Source organism: Sebastes umbrosus, chromosome 7 (genome assembly GCF_015220745.1).
Source record: "Sebastes umbrosus isolate fSebUmb1 chromosome 7, fSebUmb1.pri, whole genome shotgun sequence".
Classification (NCBI taxonomy): domain Eukaryota; kingdom Metazoa; phylum Chordata; class Actinopteri; order Perciformes; family Sebastidae; genus Sebastes; species Sebastes umbrosus.
The window spans coordinates 29,903,896-29,925,436 of NC_051275.1; the positions used below are offsets into that span (position 1 = coordinate 29,903,896).

General features: G+C 41.6%; 1 protein-coding gene across 2 annotated transcripts in view; it reads left to right on the forward strand.

Annotated features, from left to right (window-relative positions):
- The window catches only part of LOC119491328 (calsyntenin-2-like), a 262,721-nt gene that overhangs the window by 152,082 nt on the left and 89,098 nt on the right, over positions 1 to 21,541 (forward strand). For both annotated transcript variants that reach the window (XM_037775219.1, XM_037775220.1), the window contains exons 3-4: positions 6,606 to 6,801; positions 20,264 to 20,472. In XM_037775219.1, the coding sequence (XP_037631147.1) occupies positions 6,606 to 6,801; positions 20,264 to 20,472 (405 nt within the window). The remainder of the gene's footprint in view (positions 1 to 6,605; positions 6,802 to 20,263; positions 20,473 to 21,541) is intronic.

Below are 21,541 nucleotides of genomic sequence, written 5' to 3' on the forward strand. Positions count from 1 at the left end.
GTGGTGACAGACAACAACAATGTGGCCTTATAGTATTATAAATTACATAGAAATATCGCACAGAGACTTATAAAGACTCTACAAAGAAGGCTTTAAACAGTAAGCAGAAGCTGTGACAAAAATATTAACACACAATTCTGTATGTAATTTCCTCAAAATTAACACTTCATGGATACAGTTTAAAGTGTCAGCCTCCTTCTACATGTTCTGAAATTAACAACAGCCGTCGTTGGCTGAAAAGCTTGAGGGAATTGTTTCTGAGCGGACGTAACCATCAAATAGCCGACCGATTTAATTGAGGTGTTTGTGTTTACTGTAATGTTCTAGCTGGTGTTGCATTGGATGCCAGTTTCTCATTGACAGTTTGACGTTTGCACAGCAGTGCTTTGGCTCTGCTCCAAGCCCAGGCCGAAGTAATTGACACATCGCCTGCTGGGGTTTGTGATTAACTTTATTGACATATACATAGGGGGAGGTGGGTGTATGGCATCACGCACAGTCGGCAGAGCTAACAGGCCTTTAGACTGCTAAGACAAAATAGCATTGATGTTTTCAGGATCTGGATCGCTGCTGTCCAGTGAAATGCCTGGAGAGAGGAGATTTAGAAGCACGGGCATGGTGATTCAGACTAAAAGCTGCTGCCTGTAGCGTTTCCTCTGCATCGGACTTACTCTAATTCACCTCCTTTTACGATATTGCTCACTGTAAAGTGTGGTTATATGATGGGAAGGTTTAGCTATGACTTTATGTATACATTAAGACATAAAGATAGATATGCGGGGCCGAGGGCGGCAGCAAAGCAAAGCCGGAGGCCCCGCTGGAGTCTGAGCTGAATACGTTTCTGGCGAACCTGCATGCTGTAAATCGGACCCGATGACAGGCATTAAGAATAACTGTATAGCAATAGCCAATATTTTTGCTGATGGTCTTGTTTGCTTATAAGTCATATTGAGGAATCAGTATTAGATTGTTTAGATTGAGACTGTTTCATAACCAGTTAAAAGTTCCTCTAAAGCATCCCCTGCTTTATGGTCTATTTGACTCTAAATGGGACCATAATTTACAAAATGAACATCATGCTGTATTGAAGAAGACTTGAAACTAGCGATTGAGAGCATAAACTCGTGTTTACAATGTTTACTGAGGTAATATATCAAGTGAGAAGTAGGCTCATTTCCTCAAAGACTTCTATACAATCAGACTTCTTTTTGCAACCAGAGGAGACGCCCCCTGCTGGCTGTTAGACAGAATGACAGTTTAAGGCACTTCCACACTGACTTCACTTTTCAAACCAGGAGTTGCCCACTGACTAAAACATGTGATTAGATGGATAGTTTACAGTATATGTCCATCCTGAATTTGTGCAACATTATGCCCTGAGTTACATTTGTCACGCTTGATCGCATTCATGATGCTTTTAATGCAAGAAAAGACAAATATTTGGTAGCTTGTCAAACAACTGTCAAGCATTGAAAGAAAACAGACAAAAACAAAAAGAGCCCACCCAGGGGCACCAAATTGGGGAAAGAAAACCAAAAGTGATCCAAGGCATCCAGACCCTGACCTGTGGGGGGCCTGTGAACGCCCCGAATATCAAGCAGCGCCCACGGAGCCCACCTATTGCTGCCTCGACGCGAGAGTTTGATTGACAGGTTGAGTCCTCCACCCTTCACTCTGACACCACTATCACGTACACGCACAGAGGGTTGGTGTTCACTCTGTTAGAAGACAGCAGGATGTCATTAACTCTGTGAGAGGAGCCTTTAATGTAATTAACAGTGAGGAGACGAGGGGTGGCAACCGCGAGGTCGAGTAAATCATCCCCCCGTCTGCAACAGTCATACGCACAAACACACTCCCTCTTCTCTAAGCCCCTGTTGAGAAAGCGTGTCTTTAATTAAAAATCCCCCATCCGACACACACACTCATCCATACACAGTGTACACAAACACCACTCCTGGTTTCCAGTCAGAACATGTGGGCTTGATTAGTATTAGTCCTTATCTCCAGAATGGACAGCTTCTCAATTGTGTTTTTTCCTCGGTTGGCTAATTTCATGAAGGGCATAATTACAGCATTTTCTATTCCGGCCCTCTGCAGAGTTATGAGGCTGACAGTCTATCTCTGCACAGCAGCTGAGAGGGTTGGTGTGTGTGTTTATGTGTGCGAGTGTGTATCCATGTATCCCAGAGTGCTTGTGCATGTGTGTTTTTGTGACTAAAACGAGAATTAGCGGGCTGTGCGGGTGACTAATACAAGAGATAATTTCAAATCCAAATTGGAAAAGCAGCTGAAATCATGACAACTGTGTAAACCGCGCTATAGACAGCGACTCTTGTGCAAATAGGGTTGATTTACTACTAATGGCAAGCGAAAATATTAAGATAATGTGGGTGCAAACATGTTGTAGTGCCAGCAAACTGATGCAGAGTCCAGAATGTGTTCAGTACCAGTGTGATATACGGTAATCTGATTTACTTGCTGTCTCTGCGGTGTGTGTTCCAACAGTAGGAGGATGAAAGGCATGTCAGCTCTGATTAGAGCCGCCGAACTGGCACCGTTTGAGGAAATGTGTGTGTATTTGTGCCTGAGCTTTGGTCACTCTCCAGTAGGGAGATCGGAGCTGCCCTAAGGCGGTGGCCGTGTTCCCATCCTTCCAAGCTCCTCCTTTCATCGCCCTTCATATCTTTCTCTTCCTCTCAGCGGTGCGACTGTTTCCCGCCTGATATCTCCGCTCCTACTTCTCACTCAGTGAAACAGCTGCCGCGCATATCTACGCACTTAAGTGCGAGGGCAGCTAAAGCAGCTTGTGTGTGTGTATTAGGATGCAGGCAGCTCATCAGCGATGCTCTGTCAGCTTTGATAGTAACTTTGGGGGCCCCGAGGCGCCGTGGCCCCCGATACTTTGTCACAGTCCTCCAGCTCTGCAAACACAGGCCACCGTTGCCAGTAAAGCATCTCTGCCTTTACTGATAATGAGCTCTGTGTCCTCAAAGATAGTCTAGTGTGGACGGGTGCCAGATTCCCTCGAGGTGTCGAGCGCCGCGCGACTTCTGACACCAACAGGACAGCAGTGTAAGTCCTGAGCACACATTCCCACCGACTAATAGACAGCCATTAATATTTAGACTTGATTAAATGAAAATATAATGGTCCCCCAGGGGGACGTTAGAAACCACAGCGGCAGAGAGTAAGGTAGAGGAAAGAATAAGAATAGAGGGTGTCTAAAAACTATCCGAGTTGTACTGGGTAAGTGTGTAAAGCATAAAACGGTTAATAATGTTTCAGACATCCCACGTGGAGTACTGAAGATCATAAAACTGATTCATTATGCCAAATAGCCAAACAGTGATGATAATCCAGCAAATAAACTAATAAAGAAATAGCACTGCAGCATCCATATCCATTAGTTTGCATTTCCATTAGTTTTAAATGGCCCCCCTTCAAGAAGACAGACTTCATTCTGACCATAAATCTACCTCTTAAAAGCCTAATGTGACGCGGAGACACATATTTAGCTAACAGTTTAGCGCAGTAATTAGCGTTTGTGAGCTCTCTGCTTCTGCCAAGTGCCAGCCTCCCAACATCTGTTCCTCCGCTGCCGCCGGGGCCAGCGCTTCGCAGGTGGCGGAACACTTATCAGGTCTGGAGCGAAGTGATAGGCGGACGTATAAAAAGAAGGAAAAACACAACGGGTGTGTTGCCCCCCCCAGAGCTGTTTTTGAGTGTTCATCTGAGTTTTAAAAGAGGGAGTTTGACCCGTCTCCCTGCTCCCCCAACAGTTAAATCACAAGTCGGGCCACCCAGCCTCAGCTGTGGGCGCCATCAGCATATCCTCAGCATATTCGCCCTGATGGGAAAGCCTCTGCACTTGCCTGTGTATATTGGATTTATTTCTCGCTCCAGAGGTGATGGATTTTCCATTTGCCTGTTCTGTGCGGTGGTGCACCATTGAGAGAAGCAGCACATCAAGACTGTTGCATCTTCTGTCGCTCCCCGTCGCACACCGTTTGCTCAATGCCATTTTATGATTTCGCTCTCCCCGGCAAGCCATGCTTCTCCATGTTGTGGGGGCCCATTTAGCCCTGATAAGTCATTGTTCAGGCAACACAGAGGGGGATGTCTTTACAGTATGCAGACAGTGTCGACAAAACCACCCTCCCTATTCTCTTATTTTCTGTTCTCTTTCTTTATTATTTTGCCTGTAGCTGCTCTGTGGGCACACAGTCGTTTCAGAGCCCCTGCCCCAACAGGGAGGGTGAGGGAGGGGGGTGAGGTGAGGTGGAGGGGATTATGACAGAAACGGGATGAAAGGGGAAGGCGGTAGAAAATAAAGTTGCTCTTATCAGAACTTGCCAGGAGCAATGTGCACACAAAGCTGCTTGGGAATCCAATTTAGTCTTTGCTGTTAGTTTAAGTGATATCAGCGCAATTAGCTGTCACAGGTCAGAGTGTGAGCCGGCCGCGTTAAGTGATTTCCTGAAATCCCACTAGTGGAAGCGTTAGGGGACATCAAGTCACCACGAACAAAAAAAAAAGAAAAGAAACTTCCCTCACCAACTCAACAAATGGACCACTTCTTTATACGGCCGGCTAATAAATGTCAGCCGCCTCTTGGCTCTTTTGTTTTGCTCTTGTCAGTTGCTCACTCTGGATTTAAATGGATTGTCTTCCTCTGTGTCTCTCCACAAGGGTGACTTTGAGACGTTTAGTTTTATTTGAGCCTCATGTAACTCAATTGTGCTGTATGTTGTTTTCTACAGAGAGCGTCTACTTGTTGGGGGGTGAGGGAGGCACAAACAGAAGGAATGACCTTGGTGTTTTTCATAAGAGCAATTAGACAGAAAGTACATTGCTGGGAATATGATCTATTTATAAACCTCAAGTTTCTGCTGCTGTGATCTGTTTTTCAGTGCAGCAAACTAAATTGTTTGGTTTATTTTAAATGAATAGATTAAATAATTAAATTAATATATATATTTTTTTTTTATTTTTTTTTTTATTTAGAAAAGTAAAACATGTCTACATTTTATTTTTTATAAATTAAATTATTTTTTCTTTCTTTCTTTTGTTCTCCCATATATCAGTGCAAGTAGCTGTCACAGGTCAGAGTGTGACAGCTAATTGCACTGATATATTGATATATATCTTTCTTTTTTTCGCGATACAATACGTTTTTAATTTTAATTTTAAATGACTGTGATTTAGAGGAATTTTTAAGATATGTTGTTCTTATTTATTGTTTTTTATTTTTGGGCTTTTATTGTTATAATCCTATGTATTTATATGGTCGTTATTGTAACTTGTCCCTCCAACTGCCCCATGACTTTAATATGTTTCCTTTGACTTAACTAACTATTAGTTGTCTGTTGTATATGTTTGTGTTTGCATAATTTGGAGCGCTATTTAGCCTCCTTCACGACAAGCTAGTATGACACGGTTGATACCAATGGATTCCTAGGGTTTTCTATGATGTCAGTACCTTCACTCTATCTTGAAGGTACTTCACTCTACATCACCAAACATAATATCACGATACTCATGTATATCGATATTTTCTTAAACCCCTAGAAATTATCCAACAGTGAAAGTGTATATTTATGCCGGTTCAGCTCTCCTGTAGCATTCATAAACTTCTGAATGGACTCCGTTCTGCAGCTTCCCCTTGACTAAGCAGAAATCCAGAGGTGATAGTTGCTAGTGTAACCTCCAGGACTGCCTGGGGACATCGGGAAGAGAGAACTTATTGAAGTTCACATTTGCTGTATCTTAATGCATTTGTAATGCAGGAGAGTAGCAAGCACAGACGTCTTGGCCGGTGCCTTCCTCAGTGTGCAGACTCGGTTTGACACAGTGTAACCGGAACCAGCGGCCCCTACCAACTGTATTAGAACAAATCAATAATGACATAAAAATGGAGCAAACAAAGCAGATTACAAGGGAATTCTGGCATTACATTGATTTAGGCAGAATTATATTGCTAAAAATAAAATAGAAAAAATAGAAAAAAGAAATTGTTTAGCTTTTTTTTAAATACAAATCTTTAATTTATTTTATTTTTTATTTTATTATTATCATTTATCTAATTATTTTATATGAATTATTAATTTTAAATAAATAAATAAACCAAATAAAATAAATAAAGTGAAAACAAAAATAAATTTAGTTTGCTGCACTGAAACAACACAACAATTTCTCCAACATTCCTAAGTCCATGTAATGCCCCATGCTGTGGCCGTCACCAGAAGCTCATTTATGGCCCTTTGAGAGAGTCACTGTGTGGGTGCACAATACGTGCTTTGTTGGAAAAAATCACCTGTATTAACATCATACTGTAGGCCAACAACAATCTCTGTGATTATGTGAACGACGCAAAACAAGAATTTAGTGTTGAGTGCCTCTTTAAAACTGAATTGATTCAAACTGCAGATAAAATTTAGCTTCTTGTTCTGTGATTGAACAATCATACTTAATGGCTTTGTTTCATAGACTTAATTTACACACATCCTTCATTCTCCACCTGTATTCCCACTGATTGACTGTGATTAACACCCCTCCTCCTCTTCCTCTCTCCTCTACCTCCCTCCCTTCCTCCTGCCCTCTAGGGGAGATCTGTGCGTTCAACATCCACGGGCTGGAGGCTCCGTTCGAGGCAGTGGTGCTGAACGGTACGTCTGGCGAGGGCCAGCTGAGGGCCCGCGGCCTGGTGGACTGCGAGCTGCAGAAGGAATACACCTTCATCATCCAGGCGCACGACTGCGGTTCTGGCCCCGACGGCACAGAGGTCAAAAAGTCCCACAAGTGAGTAAGACAGCGAAAGAGTCTGAAGTCTGACAGAATACACAAGTACATGCACAGTACTTCATTTCCAGGCAGAGTGGGATTTCTAGGTTTGACTTTATGCTCTAGAATGAGTGTGAGTTTCAGAATAGACCTGACGTGCTCGTACAGTGAAGAGGAAAGACCACCAAGGAAAAGGGAACAGGCAATTAAATAAACAAGATTTTTTATAATTCATATAAAAATGCTTGGGCTAAATTATGTAAAACTACAAGTACTTATTGTATAATTCATCATTCACTTAGACGGTGGCTTAAGTCCAATTAAATTAGATGTTCTCATTCATGTTCTATGGATGGTCCAACGAGAAACTATCTGGAGGCCACCCACTTAGTAGTTTTTAACAAAAGGGCAAGTAGACAATCAAGAGAAGGGTCTTAAGATCAGCTTTTGTGTTACAGATTGTCCCACAGAGATGCTAGTTAACACACTTTGGGGCAGATGCATAAACATCTATGTAACCTCATGACTAAAAGTCTTTGTGCATGCAAAGACAAAAACATGCATGAAACTGTGCGTTTGCATTGTTCTGTTTTATAAATCTCATCCGTTGTGCAGCTGGATGCAGGTGCATGAGCCTGATTTCCTCTCCCACGGGTAGGTAGGGTGTAGGCACGGCCTTTAGTCAGTCTTTGCATATCAATACTCCTGCCTGCTCCACCACTCGTTAGTCCTGTGAATGAAAAGAAAGGCAGAGAAGAAGCACAATTTTACTGATTGTGTCACATTGGCAAGGTTCTCCAACAGCACGATGACCAGGGGCCACTTCCCCACTTCCTACCCCCCTAAATCCGGCGCTCTTGCTTGCTTGCCACACCCATCTTCAAACTCGGCCTTCATTTTATTCTCAGCTACACACCTGTAATGTTTCGTGACGCTGAATCGGGCCTGGTGCGTAAAGTGGGGGGGCCAATTGCTCCCATGCACCCCTTGATCAGACCACGGCCATCGTCAATCTCAACCTTAATTTGATCTCAACTACACACCTGTAATGTTTCGTGACTACATCTTGCACTTTTGCGACTCTATCATTGTGTCAAAATGTGTCCACAGACAGACAGAGAAAAAAACACCTGGAAAAGTACTCAAAACCACCTCTGTTGTAGTTTCCGCTCCAGTAAGTGTCTCCAGGACCACATTTTGCCATGATGACACACACACAGACTGAGTGGAGGTGAAAACAATACCAGCGTCGCTGTCTCGGCTGGTAAAGACTGCACTACTTGAAATCGTGTTCTTCTTTATGTAACACTGATTAATGATGGTCCAGGCTTTAAACTGGACTGTGGGGACTCTGTAACTTTATTTTGAAAGAACACTAAATGGTAATTCAAGTCTACATCACATTGCATTTATTAAGCTGACGCTTTTATCCAAAGCGACTTACAATAAGTGCATTCAACGATGTGGGTCCAACCCTCATGCAAGTACATCAACTTCATTAAATATGCTTTAAGTGCTACATTTAGTGACAGTAAGAGAAAGAGATAGAGAGAGATGGTTCTTTTTTTATTTTATGGGCAAAGGTGCACTCTGAATATACTCAGCCTTTGTTCCAGCAGTGTTGAAGACAGTTACCCTCAGAAGGTAAAATGTCTACCACATATGGCAGAACATTATTCTAAAGATGCCTTTCAGATTCTCATTTTCAAACTCAAAGTGCTTGAAAAATGCTCTTGATATCTTGAAGTTAAATATTATTCAGATAACACATTACGTCTTCTACTCTCTCTCCTCCTGGCATCCACTCGGCTGCAGCGTAATCCCAGATTGTTCCTTGAACCATCCATGCCAGCACAGATACAACACGACACCAACCTCCACTGCCACCTCCACAAGCACCAGCACAACACTTTAAAGAGGTCAACTGATAAAAACAATTTGTCACACTTGTTGGCCTTCCTGAAAGCAGCCTCTGTCTTCAAATTGCTCTCCGCTCAGTCTTTCAGACAACTACCTCTGTACCTTCGCTCAACCCCCTCACCTCAGCCAACAATGGAGCCAAGAACAGAAATCTATCATCTTGTCACGCTTATAGATGCTCACACACACACACACACGCACACACACACATACTGTACACACACTAAACCTGGAATTATAACAGCAGGGGTTTTGTAGTCTCTGAAAGTTTTGAATCAGTAGAGCGTAACTTGTATTTAATGGTGTTTTCTGTGTTACTAGTGTGGGTGTGTATGTGTGTGTATACAGGGCCAGCTCTAGCCCTTTTGGTGCCCTAGGCGAAATTCGGATTTGGAGCCCTAACCCTAGTCCGGTAAACTGCAGTACAAATCAGGCATCACCATGGTTTTCAGACAAAAATAACTGCATTTATTACAATATAAATAAACAATTGGTCCCTGATATTGTTGGCTTAAAAGTGTAGTCAATTTCACAGAAATTTGAATTTGTATTAACAAATAAGTGCAGCCGGGCAGATGAAGAAGTGTGAGAAAAAGCATTACAGGGGTAAAAAGTGTGTTTCTTTCTTTCTTTACATATTTGTTCATGTGTTACCTCAATGCAGAATATGAGGAAGGGCGCCCACTAGTCTTGCCCCGGTAGTCGGTGTTACCCATTTCGTTCATTTTGCGGTATCAGCGCCATGTTATCAACACATAGTCGGACGACAGACGCTACAATCTGAAAGTGAAAGTGTCTGCTCTGTACGGAGTCTCAGCTCAAAGTCCTGTAGCAAGAGTCAGATTGCACACACGGGACGAGGAAGAGTTGACAGATGAGACGAAGACGAAGGATTTGGTGTCAAAGTGAAAAGCAAAAGCACCTATTTGGCAATATTTCAGATTTAAACCCAATGCTATAAGGGAACGTTAACGTTAATGAGATAATCGCTGTGAGGAGGACGGAACGGTCACAGCCGGTGTGCGCGACGCAGCGGCGCCGGGTGGAAACCTGCAGCCTTGCAGCGAAAGCTCAACCGGAGAGGCCAGACACACAACCACCCGACGTTAAAGATCAAAGTAAGGGCGCAACACATATTGACGTTATCTTTTTTTGTAAAATGTCCGGTGTAATCGGTAACACTGGTGTTGTCACAAATTTATTAACCGCCCACCATCATTTTTTATTATTACATATATATTTTTTTTTTTTTCAGAGGGCGACCAGCACCCCCGAGAAGGTGGCGCCCTAGGCGACCGCCTATATGGCCCATGCATTAAGCTGGCCCTGTGTGTATAAGGCAAAAACGGATGGATTTGTGCTACTATTTCCATGCTGTTGATCATGTTTTATATCCCTTTTAAGCAGACACACTATTACTTTCTATCAACATAACTCTCTGCCCGCTGTAAGGCAGACCCAGTTCGGTTGGTACAGACAGGCCGATGCTGGAGGGGAAGTGAATTTGGGGACATTTAAAATGGCCTGTCCTTTCACTGACAACTCTCAAAGGATGAGGCTGGCCTTTTTCGCTCTCTCGCTCGCTCGCTCTCTCGCTCGGATTTAGAGAGAAGCTAACAGGGAAGAAGAAGAATCTCTGCCTTAGGCTGTGCTCAAATTACTCATGACACGTCAACAGCAGAGAAGGAAAGCAGTCAAGAAAATTAGCAGCTAAAGAGGACAGGAGAGAGGATCAGGAGTGACACGGGATGAGTTTAAACTTCACCCTCTACCACTGGCTGCTGCCCTACTTCTCACTCCTTTATTTAATTTTTTATCCAGGCTTGCTACAGCTCAGCTAGCTCCTGCTGTCTGACTCTGTCCTTCTTTCTGTCAGTCCCTCTGTCTCTTGCTACAGACTCCAGTGATTGAATATTTCGTCAGACTGCCTCTGCACTCACAAATGGATGCACTCTCTGCCCCGGCTGTACGAATCTGTCTCTTAGTATGACAGAAATGCAGTTTTGTTTTGCACACAAATGAAATGTTGTGTCCTTTTCAAAATGCCGTGTCAAAAAGTGTCATATTCCTCCACTCGTGGTGACTTTGTCAGAAGCAAGGGACGGCTTCATAAACCCTGACGTTAATGACTGCCTTTTGTCTGAGTCAGACCACCGATATAACAGCGCTCGCTGAATCACATGGCTTCACTCTGCCCTCTGAGATATTCTACTTGGCTGCCTGTGGAAGCTTTAGTCACTTGTCAGCAAAGTGCAAAGCTCAAATGAATTCACCTTAAACTCCTTGAGACTGTTTCTGCTCAGGTCAGCTTTAAATGAAACACAAATTAATCTACAATAGAGTGGAGAGAGGGCTGACCTCTGCCAAATGAACAATTTGTACCGAACTGTGAAGTGTACTCAGCCTTTGTCATAAAGAGCCATACATGTGACAAATGTCCATTTAGTGTTTGGCTATTCATGAAACACAATAGTGATTCAGCCCAGACATTAATGTTTTTTTTAATTGGTGTCAAGTACTGCTGGTCTTTCTGAGAATAATCATCTGGTGTGCAGAAAATGAATTATCATCAGCCAACTAAACTCAAACTTCACCAACAAAGAAAAAACTGATGGCTGTGTACTGGCTGTGTTTTGGAAAGATACAATTATTAGAGTTGTTCCAATACCGATACCAATATCGGAAATGCATACGATAATGCCCAAAATTCGGTATCGGGTATCGACGAGTACGCCAGTCTATGCACCGATCCGATACCATAATTAATTAACCCAGAAAAAAAAAAAAATTCTTCTTTGCCACTCCAAAACTATAGCCTTCACTGTGCTGTCGCCCTGGATGTATCATGGCTGCCACTGGCAACTACTGTTTTAGAGCAGCAAAGAAGAAATGATTGCAGATAGTTTGTCACAGCTGTTAAATAATAATAATAATAATAATTATTATATATATATATATATTTATCATGCTGGTATCGGATCGGTACTCAGTATCGGCCGGTACCGCAAGTTCAGGTATCGGAATCGGTATCGGGAAGGAAAAAATGGTTTCGGAACATCTCTAAAAATGATGCAACAGACATGTAGAATATCATCTTTTGCTGGAACAACATATATATATATATATACATATATATATATATATGATACTGTCAGTTGAATAAGATGATTTTAACATCCTTAAAGCTACTAAAAGTTCAGGTGTGTTTGCATGACGGCATTATCCAGCACTTGTCGAAGACACCGGTTGTGTGTCTCAAATACTCGAGTACTCTATAATAATAATTCAATGCGAGTACTTGAATGTTGAAATTACTTAAAATGCACATCTCTACTAGTAGCCGTGGTGAATTAGTTTAGGTTAGCTAACATTAGCTGAAGCTCCATGCTTACCTGTTCAGGTGAAAATTAGCCAACTCAGCATCTGTCTTAAAATACCTTCTGGGTCTAAGCTGTCTCCATCTTTCAAATGCATTTCCAATATTTACCCATATTTTACCACATCTCTGATCATGTAGCTTTTAAGGAAGAAGCCAAGGCTTTTTAGGTCGTTTGCTTTAGCTCATTGTGTTTGCATGCCAGTTTGTTTCATATCTGGCAACACGGGGTGTCTGAATAGGCGTGGGTGGGATCACACGGCTCAAAACAAAAACAGACGTTTCGCACCAGAATGGAAATTTCAAAGGAGAACATGCTGGCTGCAGCATTGTTGTTGGAGAACCCAGTAGCCTTTTTCAACTTAGCATGTTCCCTTTATCTCTGATGACATATCATGGTCATTTTATAATTTAATACAGTAAATATATTACATATTGTTCCTTTAATATTTACCATTGTTTGAGTAGAGCTCTCAAAACTCACCAGTGTAGCTGGCCACTTGAGCACTGAGCCTTTAAAGGCCTTTGGGGTGAGTACAGCAGAAAAACAACCTCATAATCCCCCTAATTAGCATCTGAAGACGAGAAGTTTCTCTGTACTGTTTGTACCTCGCCATTCCCTACACACCTTGCCACTGTTGCTATGGCGTAATTAGGCATAAGGGACATCTCGCTGCCTACTCACTGCCTTGCAAAGCATGTCATATTCATGATCCTTCCCAGGACTCGCTCCTAATCGCGACATGTGTATTTAACACCAGCCTGGGGGTTAAGTGCCTGGAGGCTTTTGGGGGTGGGGAGGGTAATGCATTCACAGCAGGGTTAGGTGGCCCCAAGGTTGTGTGTGTGCAAATGTGTGTGCGTGAGAGAAAATGTTGAAGTAATTGAGACACACAGATGTTTTATCGTGTTACTTAGCCGCACATTCACACACAAGCTCGGTGCTTGGCAACGCAGTAGTTATTAAAGTCATCATTAGTGAATCTTAGAGGCCTGTATGTCCTAACCTCGCTGCAGCTTGGAGAGGCTAATTATCTCACGGAGCAGCAAGCTGAAGGACAGCGGTGCACACACAAACACACTCACAAATCCCAAATGCTGAGTCAAATTCACATTGATATACCTAAATTTACATATAAATAAGACAAATACCGTAGCCGGGGATAGATTTTGCATCTCATAACCGACTCGCACACAACCACGCACCTAAACACATAGACAACCTCCTGAAAACACACTCAACATTAACAAAAAAAGTCACTTTCTTATGAGCGAAGAAGTGGGCCATAAGCTGAGCCTTGTTAGCATAAGCTGTCAAGATAAATTTCTGCAGTGAGAAGACCAGGGGACTCCACACAGATAGTGCAGCCCTGTCAATGTGTCTGCGCTTTATTCTACCAAGAATCTTAACTTCACGCTTGTCACACTTGATGCTAATATGAGTGAAACCTCATTCTGTCAAAACCTGTTAGTTGACGTGATTATTATTCCTGGCAAGAAAGAAATAAAAGAAAAAAAAACATCAAGTGTAGGAATATGTTGTTTATCTTCAGCTAACATAATGTAATAGGAGAGTATAGTCTCCGTGTTTCAATTATGAATATGCACCGCCAGGAACTGCACCATCTGTGCTTATCTGCTTCATTTACCAGACGAAAGAAAGTGACACCCGTTCGCATCCCACATTCAAAACACAATCAGACGTCGACGCACGTCTTCGGTAGCTTAGAAGTTTGTCAGCGGAGGCGACCGAATGGACATTCAGTCATTTAATTGCACGCAAATGCTCTTAAAGGTAAAATAATATTGTTCCTCATGTGGTTAAGTGCATCGCTTCCTCTATATTCCTCTTTTCTGTGGCATGATAGTCCAAGCCGTCCATCAGTGGTTTGATTTATACTATCTGGTGAGCAGATCTGGGCACGAAGCTAAACACTAAACTGGATTACCATGCATTATAATCACCTTGTATTGAGATCACACAGGCCCCCGTGGACTTCTGTGCTAGTGCCTCGGGCTGCTAGTCGATGTGGAAGTGGGATTTCCTTGCATATTGATTAGGGTACCATCCCATTTGGTCCCACTGGTATCGTTAGAGTTGTTACTTTCCATTCTAGTCGTACACAAGGAAATTGATGATTCAACCTCTTGGTTAATTCTTGACAAAGATGAATTGAGTCCTTTCCCTTTGTGTTGGGTGTGCATGTGTGTCTGTGTGTGCACGCACAGGAGGCATTCAATAATGACTCTGTTTGAGTGTGTAGTTGAGGGTTGATAAATAATGAGTGTGGATGAATATGTAATAAGCTGGGAACAATACTAACCTGGCATTAACATGCATCACCTGGCGTTGATATGCAGCTGGTATCTGATTGTGTCTGCATATGATTTAGCTGGATCGGAATCACACTTGGCACCGACATACGTCTGCACCGCTTCCCATGCGTATCATTTTCTAATGAGATATTCATATCCTTGAAAAGTGACTGCAAACGTCTTCTCATTCCTTTTTATTAGATAAATAACTTTTTGTTTGTATTTCTGTGAACAGTGTTTCTGACATAAATGGATTGGAAACTCACTGCATTAATACTAATTTTGTTGAATTGCTATAGGAAGATGCTACTGTAGGTTATGTAAGGCTTTATAAACAAGTTAAAGGACTTTAAAGGTCTTTACACACCTAGGGCGGGTTTTTTTTCCGTGCGATTAATTTGCATGTCAATATATTTTTTCGAACTGTTGTTTATGTCATAAAAACTTTCACTCGGAACACAAATATTAAATGGCAAAAAAGCGTTGTAATGTTTTTTTGGAATGAGGTTGATTTTTCTGAGCTATCACATCGCAAACAAAGGTATTAATCAATCACATTTTGCGGAACGAACATAGTCAATACATACACTTGAGTGTACAACAACACAGTAGTCCTAAGAACGCAAACTTTATTACTTCTTTCAACCTTGACAAAGGCAGCGCTGACCAGATCCACTCCTTCCATTCTTACCTTTCACAATAAAAGTCTTCGACATATACACTGCATAACTGTTTACCAGAGGCAAATTCACTTCTGGCTGCAAATTCTGGCTTCAGCACTCTGAATTAACTGTCATTTTCTTATAGACTTTTAAGATAGCCTGGTAAAAAGAAAGTTGGAGTAATCTAAGTGACTTCTAATACAACATGTATGAAACAATGAAAAACATTTTTTTTGTGACCTTGAAATAGCAAATACAATTTAGTTCAGAGTCTAAAAACTACCCCAAGATCTGTAACTTCAGTCTACATTTCTACATTTGATCTTACAATATGTTTCCTCCTCATTTAGTTTAAATAAAATTACTCCTCCAAATAATGATATCAGTGTGACAGGTAATAAGGTCATCCAAAGAACTGGGGTCATCTGGCAAAACAGTGATATACAGTTGTGTATCATCTGCTAATATTTGATACTGACAACAAATGTTTCCCAGAGGAACCAGGCATGAAGAAAACAGAATAGTTAAGCACTACAGCTGAGAGACCTACCATTCCTCAAGCCTGTTGATGATCATGTATCATGTATGATCAAATATGTGCTCAAATCTAACAGAATGATGACAATCAACACTGTTAGAATCAATTCTCTCGCAATGTATAATTGCAAAAATGCAGCAAATTGATTAACAACAGTAGTCTATTACTATTATATATTTTGACTATAGTAATTATGACTCTGTTAGAAGCAAAGGAGGAACTGTAGTGTGACAGCCTTATAGAACCACAGACTCTGCAGAGTGATTGGTGATATATTGGTTGGTTGGATAGGTCAGAAAACGCTTCAAATAATAATTGGATGTATTTTTACACAGAACAATGGGGAAAAAAATGTAAACACATTAGGAACGGATCTTTTAATGGTCCGTATGAGCAGGAGGAATAATTACAGCATACAAAAACTATTCAACATATCGACATGTGTGTATTGTTTTAAGACGGACGTAAAAAAAAAATGAATCAACATTTCAATTTCTACCTCGACGTAAATGTGCCAGAGTTATCTAAAGAGCTAATTTGCATCTGTAGTCCCTGGGAAGGTTATTACTATGATCATTCCATAACACTAACCATAGTTACTTCCTGTCATTCTTGTCTCATTAAAATGGCAAGAACATTGAACTCAATATGGTTCAGGAATTCAATCATGTGTAATTCTATAGTTTGGCAATGAATTGTATGGAACTATACTGCAGACTGGAGTCTCTGCTAGCAGTGACAACCAGAGTTTAACCTGTGACAGCTGTCTCATATGAACGTACTGTACTGTACGTTAACAACATGTCATCTGTTGGATCATTTTACATAATAACTGTTTTTAACTACACAGCTTGATGCCTTACACTGTTTTCATGTTAGCGCTCCTCAATGTCATTTACAGTAAATTGGCCATTAAAGATTGTTAAATTCCTGCCAACTGCAGAAACACCTATTTGACACATGATTTGACATTGAGGAAAACGGTGGTTAAGTTGATATAATTATGTATTTATTTTAAAATAATCAAAAAAGTAATCTGTGCACTTATACAGTACCCATCTCTGTTGTACAGGCTGTTTTATGTGGTTAACAGCTAGCTTTAACATTATATGGTGTCATTTGGTTCAGTGGAGCTTTAACATGCAAGAGCTTTGAGCTGTTGATCTGGTGGATGTAAGGTGAGGATGCTTTCACACCTGTAGTTTGGTTCATTTGGTCCGTTCACTTCACTCGTTTTTTGGACTGTTTTGGCGAATGTCATACTTCATCATCAGGACCCACCGGAGGAAATCAAATGCTGGTGACTAACAGATGTTTATGCAGCACTTTAATGCACCTGAAATATATATTTATATTAAATGTCACGAAGAGCTTACGAAGAAATAACTAGTTATAAGCATATTATGAAGATGAATAACAGGTATAAGGAGGCGTCTTGTACAGTAACTGTTCGAGGCTCATTACTGTGGGATCGCTGTCACACTTTTTAATGGTCTTAATGAACTGACAAAGTACATTGGATACAAGCACAGCAGTTTTGACAGCTTTTGATCTGTTAATCAGTGAAAATAGCCGCGCTGACGTGCACACGTGTAACCAGGGTTACTAAATGATATATCCATGGCCTTATACATATATAGATCAATTATAAGATCGCTTCCTGAACAGATTTCACAATCAGTAGATGGATTTATTAGTAGTTTAGCTTTTGAAATCATGCTAAAATCACATATCTGCCATCATAAAATCCTGTTGTTAGTTTGTTTGCTTTCACACCACAAAGGAGCCGCACCAGAGCCCACTTGGAAGCGGACCGAGACCCAACTTTTTCAAGTGGTTTCGGTTGTTTGATCCGCTCCAGAGTTTGATCGACAGCTTTCACACCAGCCCAAATAAATTGTACTAACTGGGCAAACAGACCTGATTTCGTTTTAACCGAATGAAACGGGTTAGGTGTGAAAGCACCCTAAATTGTAGCACAGGGCTTAGATGCACTGCCTCCACACAGCCAGTTTGCATTTTGGTTGCTTTTAAACATGGAGTTGTTATGGTTTTACACCATTTGACCACACTCTGTTGCTATTTCAGTGCAGTGAAAACAGGGTCGTAGATTTGATTTCACTGTAGCCATGTAGTTTGTTTAACCTTTGACTCTTATCCAAGTAGCCATCCCCGTGGCTCTGGTTTTTAATCCACTTTGTTTAGTGGTGTTGTGATCATTCTCACACCCATGGGGTCACTTAACCCCCCCCGCTGTCTTTCCGTGTCACTCTGACTCATTGTGGACCCCCTGCTTATGAGCTGAGGTCTGTCTGACTGGGAATGGGCTCAGCTTGGCAATGTTCCAGTAACATGACACACACACACACACACAAACATCCTAGCCCTAGAGAGCTGGGCGTCTGTTTCAGCCAGATGTGAGCCATCAGCAGAGAAACACACACTCACATGCACACTCACAAATGAAACGTATTCACAGTTATTGCATTTAGTTCATATCATGCACGTGCAAGAATACATAATCACACACAGACACACACAGCAGTCGCTCCATACAAGCCCCAGAGGAGTGGAACATATGTTAGCTCCCTCACCACTGGGGAGCGTAGCGAAGCAGGGGGGTAATGTTTATGAGAAAGCGTCATTAATATGACAAAACAAGGCTGGCTGAGGGATTTACTGCACTCACTGGTGCTGTAATCATCTGTCAGTGCTTCTTATCACCATCTTCACTGCTGTTAGCATCGCTGTTAACATCCAACCAATCCTTTTTAATCGCTGTCTTATAGATGTTTATTTGTGTATTCTGTACTTGTGTCCAGTGGTGGAGGGAGATTCAGATCCTTTAAAGGCCCCAAAAGCAGTTTCTTGCTATGAATAATCAACCCGTTCTCACTTGCAATTCGTCAAATACTGCCGTTTGGTACGTGACCGATGGTGGATGGGTCAAACAAACACAAGTGTCTAGAAGGTAACCTACAATTTGGGAAACTTTCGCGAGATGGTTAAGGTTAGGCATTGACCTCGAGTTATGGTTAGGATAGGTCGTCGGGTAGCGAGTCTCGCAAGAGATTTTGCACATTTTTGCAATTTGTTGGTTACCCTCTAGACACAACTGACTTTAAGTAAATGTATTTACTTACTACCACCACCGCCCGTCCCTCATTTTGTCCCTTTTGCATTTTACTCCAGTTGTTTATGTGTTTCTTATTTTCTATTAAACTATTTAACTGGGCATCTGTTTGTGTGGAGAAGCTCATAAACAAATGGTCTCCTATGTTTGTGTACTTGTGACAGGCAGAGATAAGGCGGCGTGGAAATTCATTCTGCGTGGGCTCGGCCTCCCAAATGTCTCTCTCTTTGTTGTACAGTCTCCATCTCCAGTCGACCACATGTTGGAGAGATATACAGCTTCTTTTAATAGAATAATTTCACCGTCATTACCATGCCGACCAGCTGATCCTATAAACCCCACTCTCACGTCCGCCCCTTTGTGTCTTAAAGCAAAACACTACTTTGTATTTGCCATTCGGAGCTTAAAACTGTATTAGTCTGTCCCGTCGTCATCCATCACCGGATGTCAGTCAATGAATCGAAGGATTGATTATGCAATCTGTTGCCTTCTGGCCGCCGGAGAATATGGATGAAAGCTTTTTAAAGTGATGAATGGTAGTTTTTTTTCATTTTGTGTGACTTAACATGAATTACTGCTGATAGATCACTTATGGAATGATTAATTTGTGCAGTTTAGTGGACTTGGAGAACTATTTATATGCTAGATGAAGAGATCCAGGGGATTATTTTGCCAGAGCAACACAATCAAAACAATCCATTGGGTCAGGTCAGACAGTCTATCACACAAAGCACATTGTGACTATTGGTTACCAAACTAATTAATCTGTGCAGCAGTGAACTCTGCCCTCAGCCATCCAAACTTAACAATCACCTTAGAGGCTGCAGTAATAGTAGTAGATACCTTGCTCCTTCATACAACTGCACTGAAAGACACCCAGTTTATTGTCAAGGAGACGGTTACACTACTACTATCAAAGACCCATTTAGCCATATAAATCAGTTGAGATTATTAGGCGCGATGCAACACAGAATCTTTAATACACGAAGGCTCTTCCCATTTCTTCCCTTGATTGAATTTGATTTCTCTGCCTGACAGTCGCTAAGAGAGAAAGTGCTAGCATGAGTAGTGAATTTGGGTTAATGCATTCTTAATTCATTACCCACATGGTGAATGCTCATTGGGTATTTTGAAATGTCTTTAAAAGCATACTCCAATGATTTAATATTGCACTTCCATAAAGGTGGGGGTACTGACATGGGACAAATTTCATTAGCGACCAAGATATCCTGACTATTGGTCCCTTTATGAGAAACTTCTCTATGAAAAATTTGTGCAGACTTTCTGTTAAATTTAAAGTAACATTTGAAATGGAGTTTTCTACTATGCTGCTACATTTTATTAGGATTTATTTGAAATACTGCCATGTGAAATCTAATCTAACTGATGAATGAAAAAAAAATCTTCATAATTTCCGGTATGCACAAAGGAAAAAGGATCAACTGTCTTAAAAGCAGTTACGCTCTATGCAGACGATAGACTATTCTACACTAATCTCCACTCTCCTCCTCTCTGTTGCCCCCTACTGTCTGCAGGGCGGTGGTGCACATTCAGGTCAACGATGTGAATGAATTTGCCCCGGTGTTTCGGGAGCCCCAGTACCGAGCCGCAGTGACGGAGGGCAAGATTTACGACAGCATCCTGCAGGTGGAGGCCACTGACCAGGACTGCTCCCCACAGTACAGCCAGATCTGCAACTACCAGATCACCACCACCAACACACCATTCGCTATAGATCGCAACGGTGAGTAGAAGAGAGGAAAGGATGTGTTGATAGCAGCCACGGGGGAGCAGGGTTTTTAATTAACAGGGATGCTGTTGACAAAGCCTTAAGATGTGTCAGAACTTGCCACAAAGAAGCCTTATTATCTCACCTAAACTGTTATCAACAGTATGTGCTCCTTTAAAGTTTTATTTTGTGGTGAAGTGTTGTCACTTTTTTTGGTGTACCCACTTTCCTTCAACATATCGCATCTACAGCACTTCTGCTTCACTTATTTCAGCAATTTCCCACATTTTCCACAGAACATCTTCCAAATAAAAGTTTGCTCTCCATCTTATTTAAAGAAGATACAAAAACACAGTTCTGTCATAACACAGTGGCACTCATGATCTAAAAATCCCATCCATGCACACACATGCACTTAACAGCCACGGGAGATACACGCACACATACTCCTACTACACACACACACACATACCTGCATACACTCTAGTAGCAAAACTTAATACACTGACAGATGTCTCTCCCCAGGATGAAATGTGTTTTTTGCTCTTTCCAAGGACGAAGTCAAGCTTTGCCCAGAGAGCCATCGGTCACCGCAAATCAGATCACAGACGTCTGAGCACAAACAAATATGACAAACACGCACAGACAGAGATAAATGCTAAGACACTCTCAAATACCCTCACAGATTTACTTGACTTTACTGCGTTACCACTTGCCCTTTGTAACTTGGTTCTTGAACATTTCAATTAAAGGTTGTGTTATTGTTACACACAAATACAGACATGATGTGTGTGTGAGAGATATCCACACAAATCTGTTGAGAGATCGGGTATTCTCTCCAACATCATGGCTTCTACTGACTTGCTTAGACCTTCCTAGTTTGATGGAGGACACACTGAGCTCTGCCATCTGTATTATTACTAGGGCTGTCAAGGTTAACGCAATTATATCACGTTAACGCATTAACGTAACTTGCATTTTTTAGGTTGTAGCGGGCTCAGTTTTAAAGCTAGAGTGAAGATACTGGTATCATATGAAACTAAAAAAACCTAAGGACGCCACTGGTACCAACCATGTCATACTA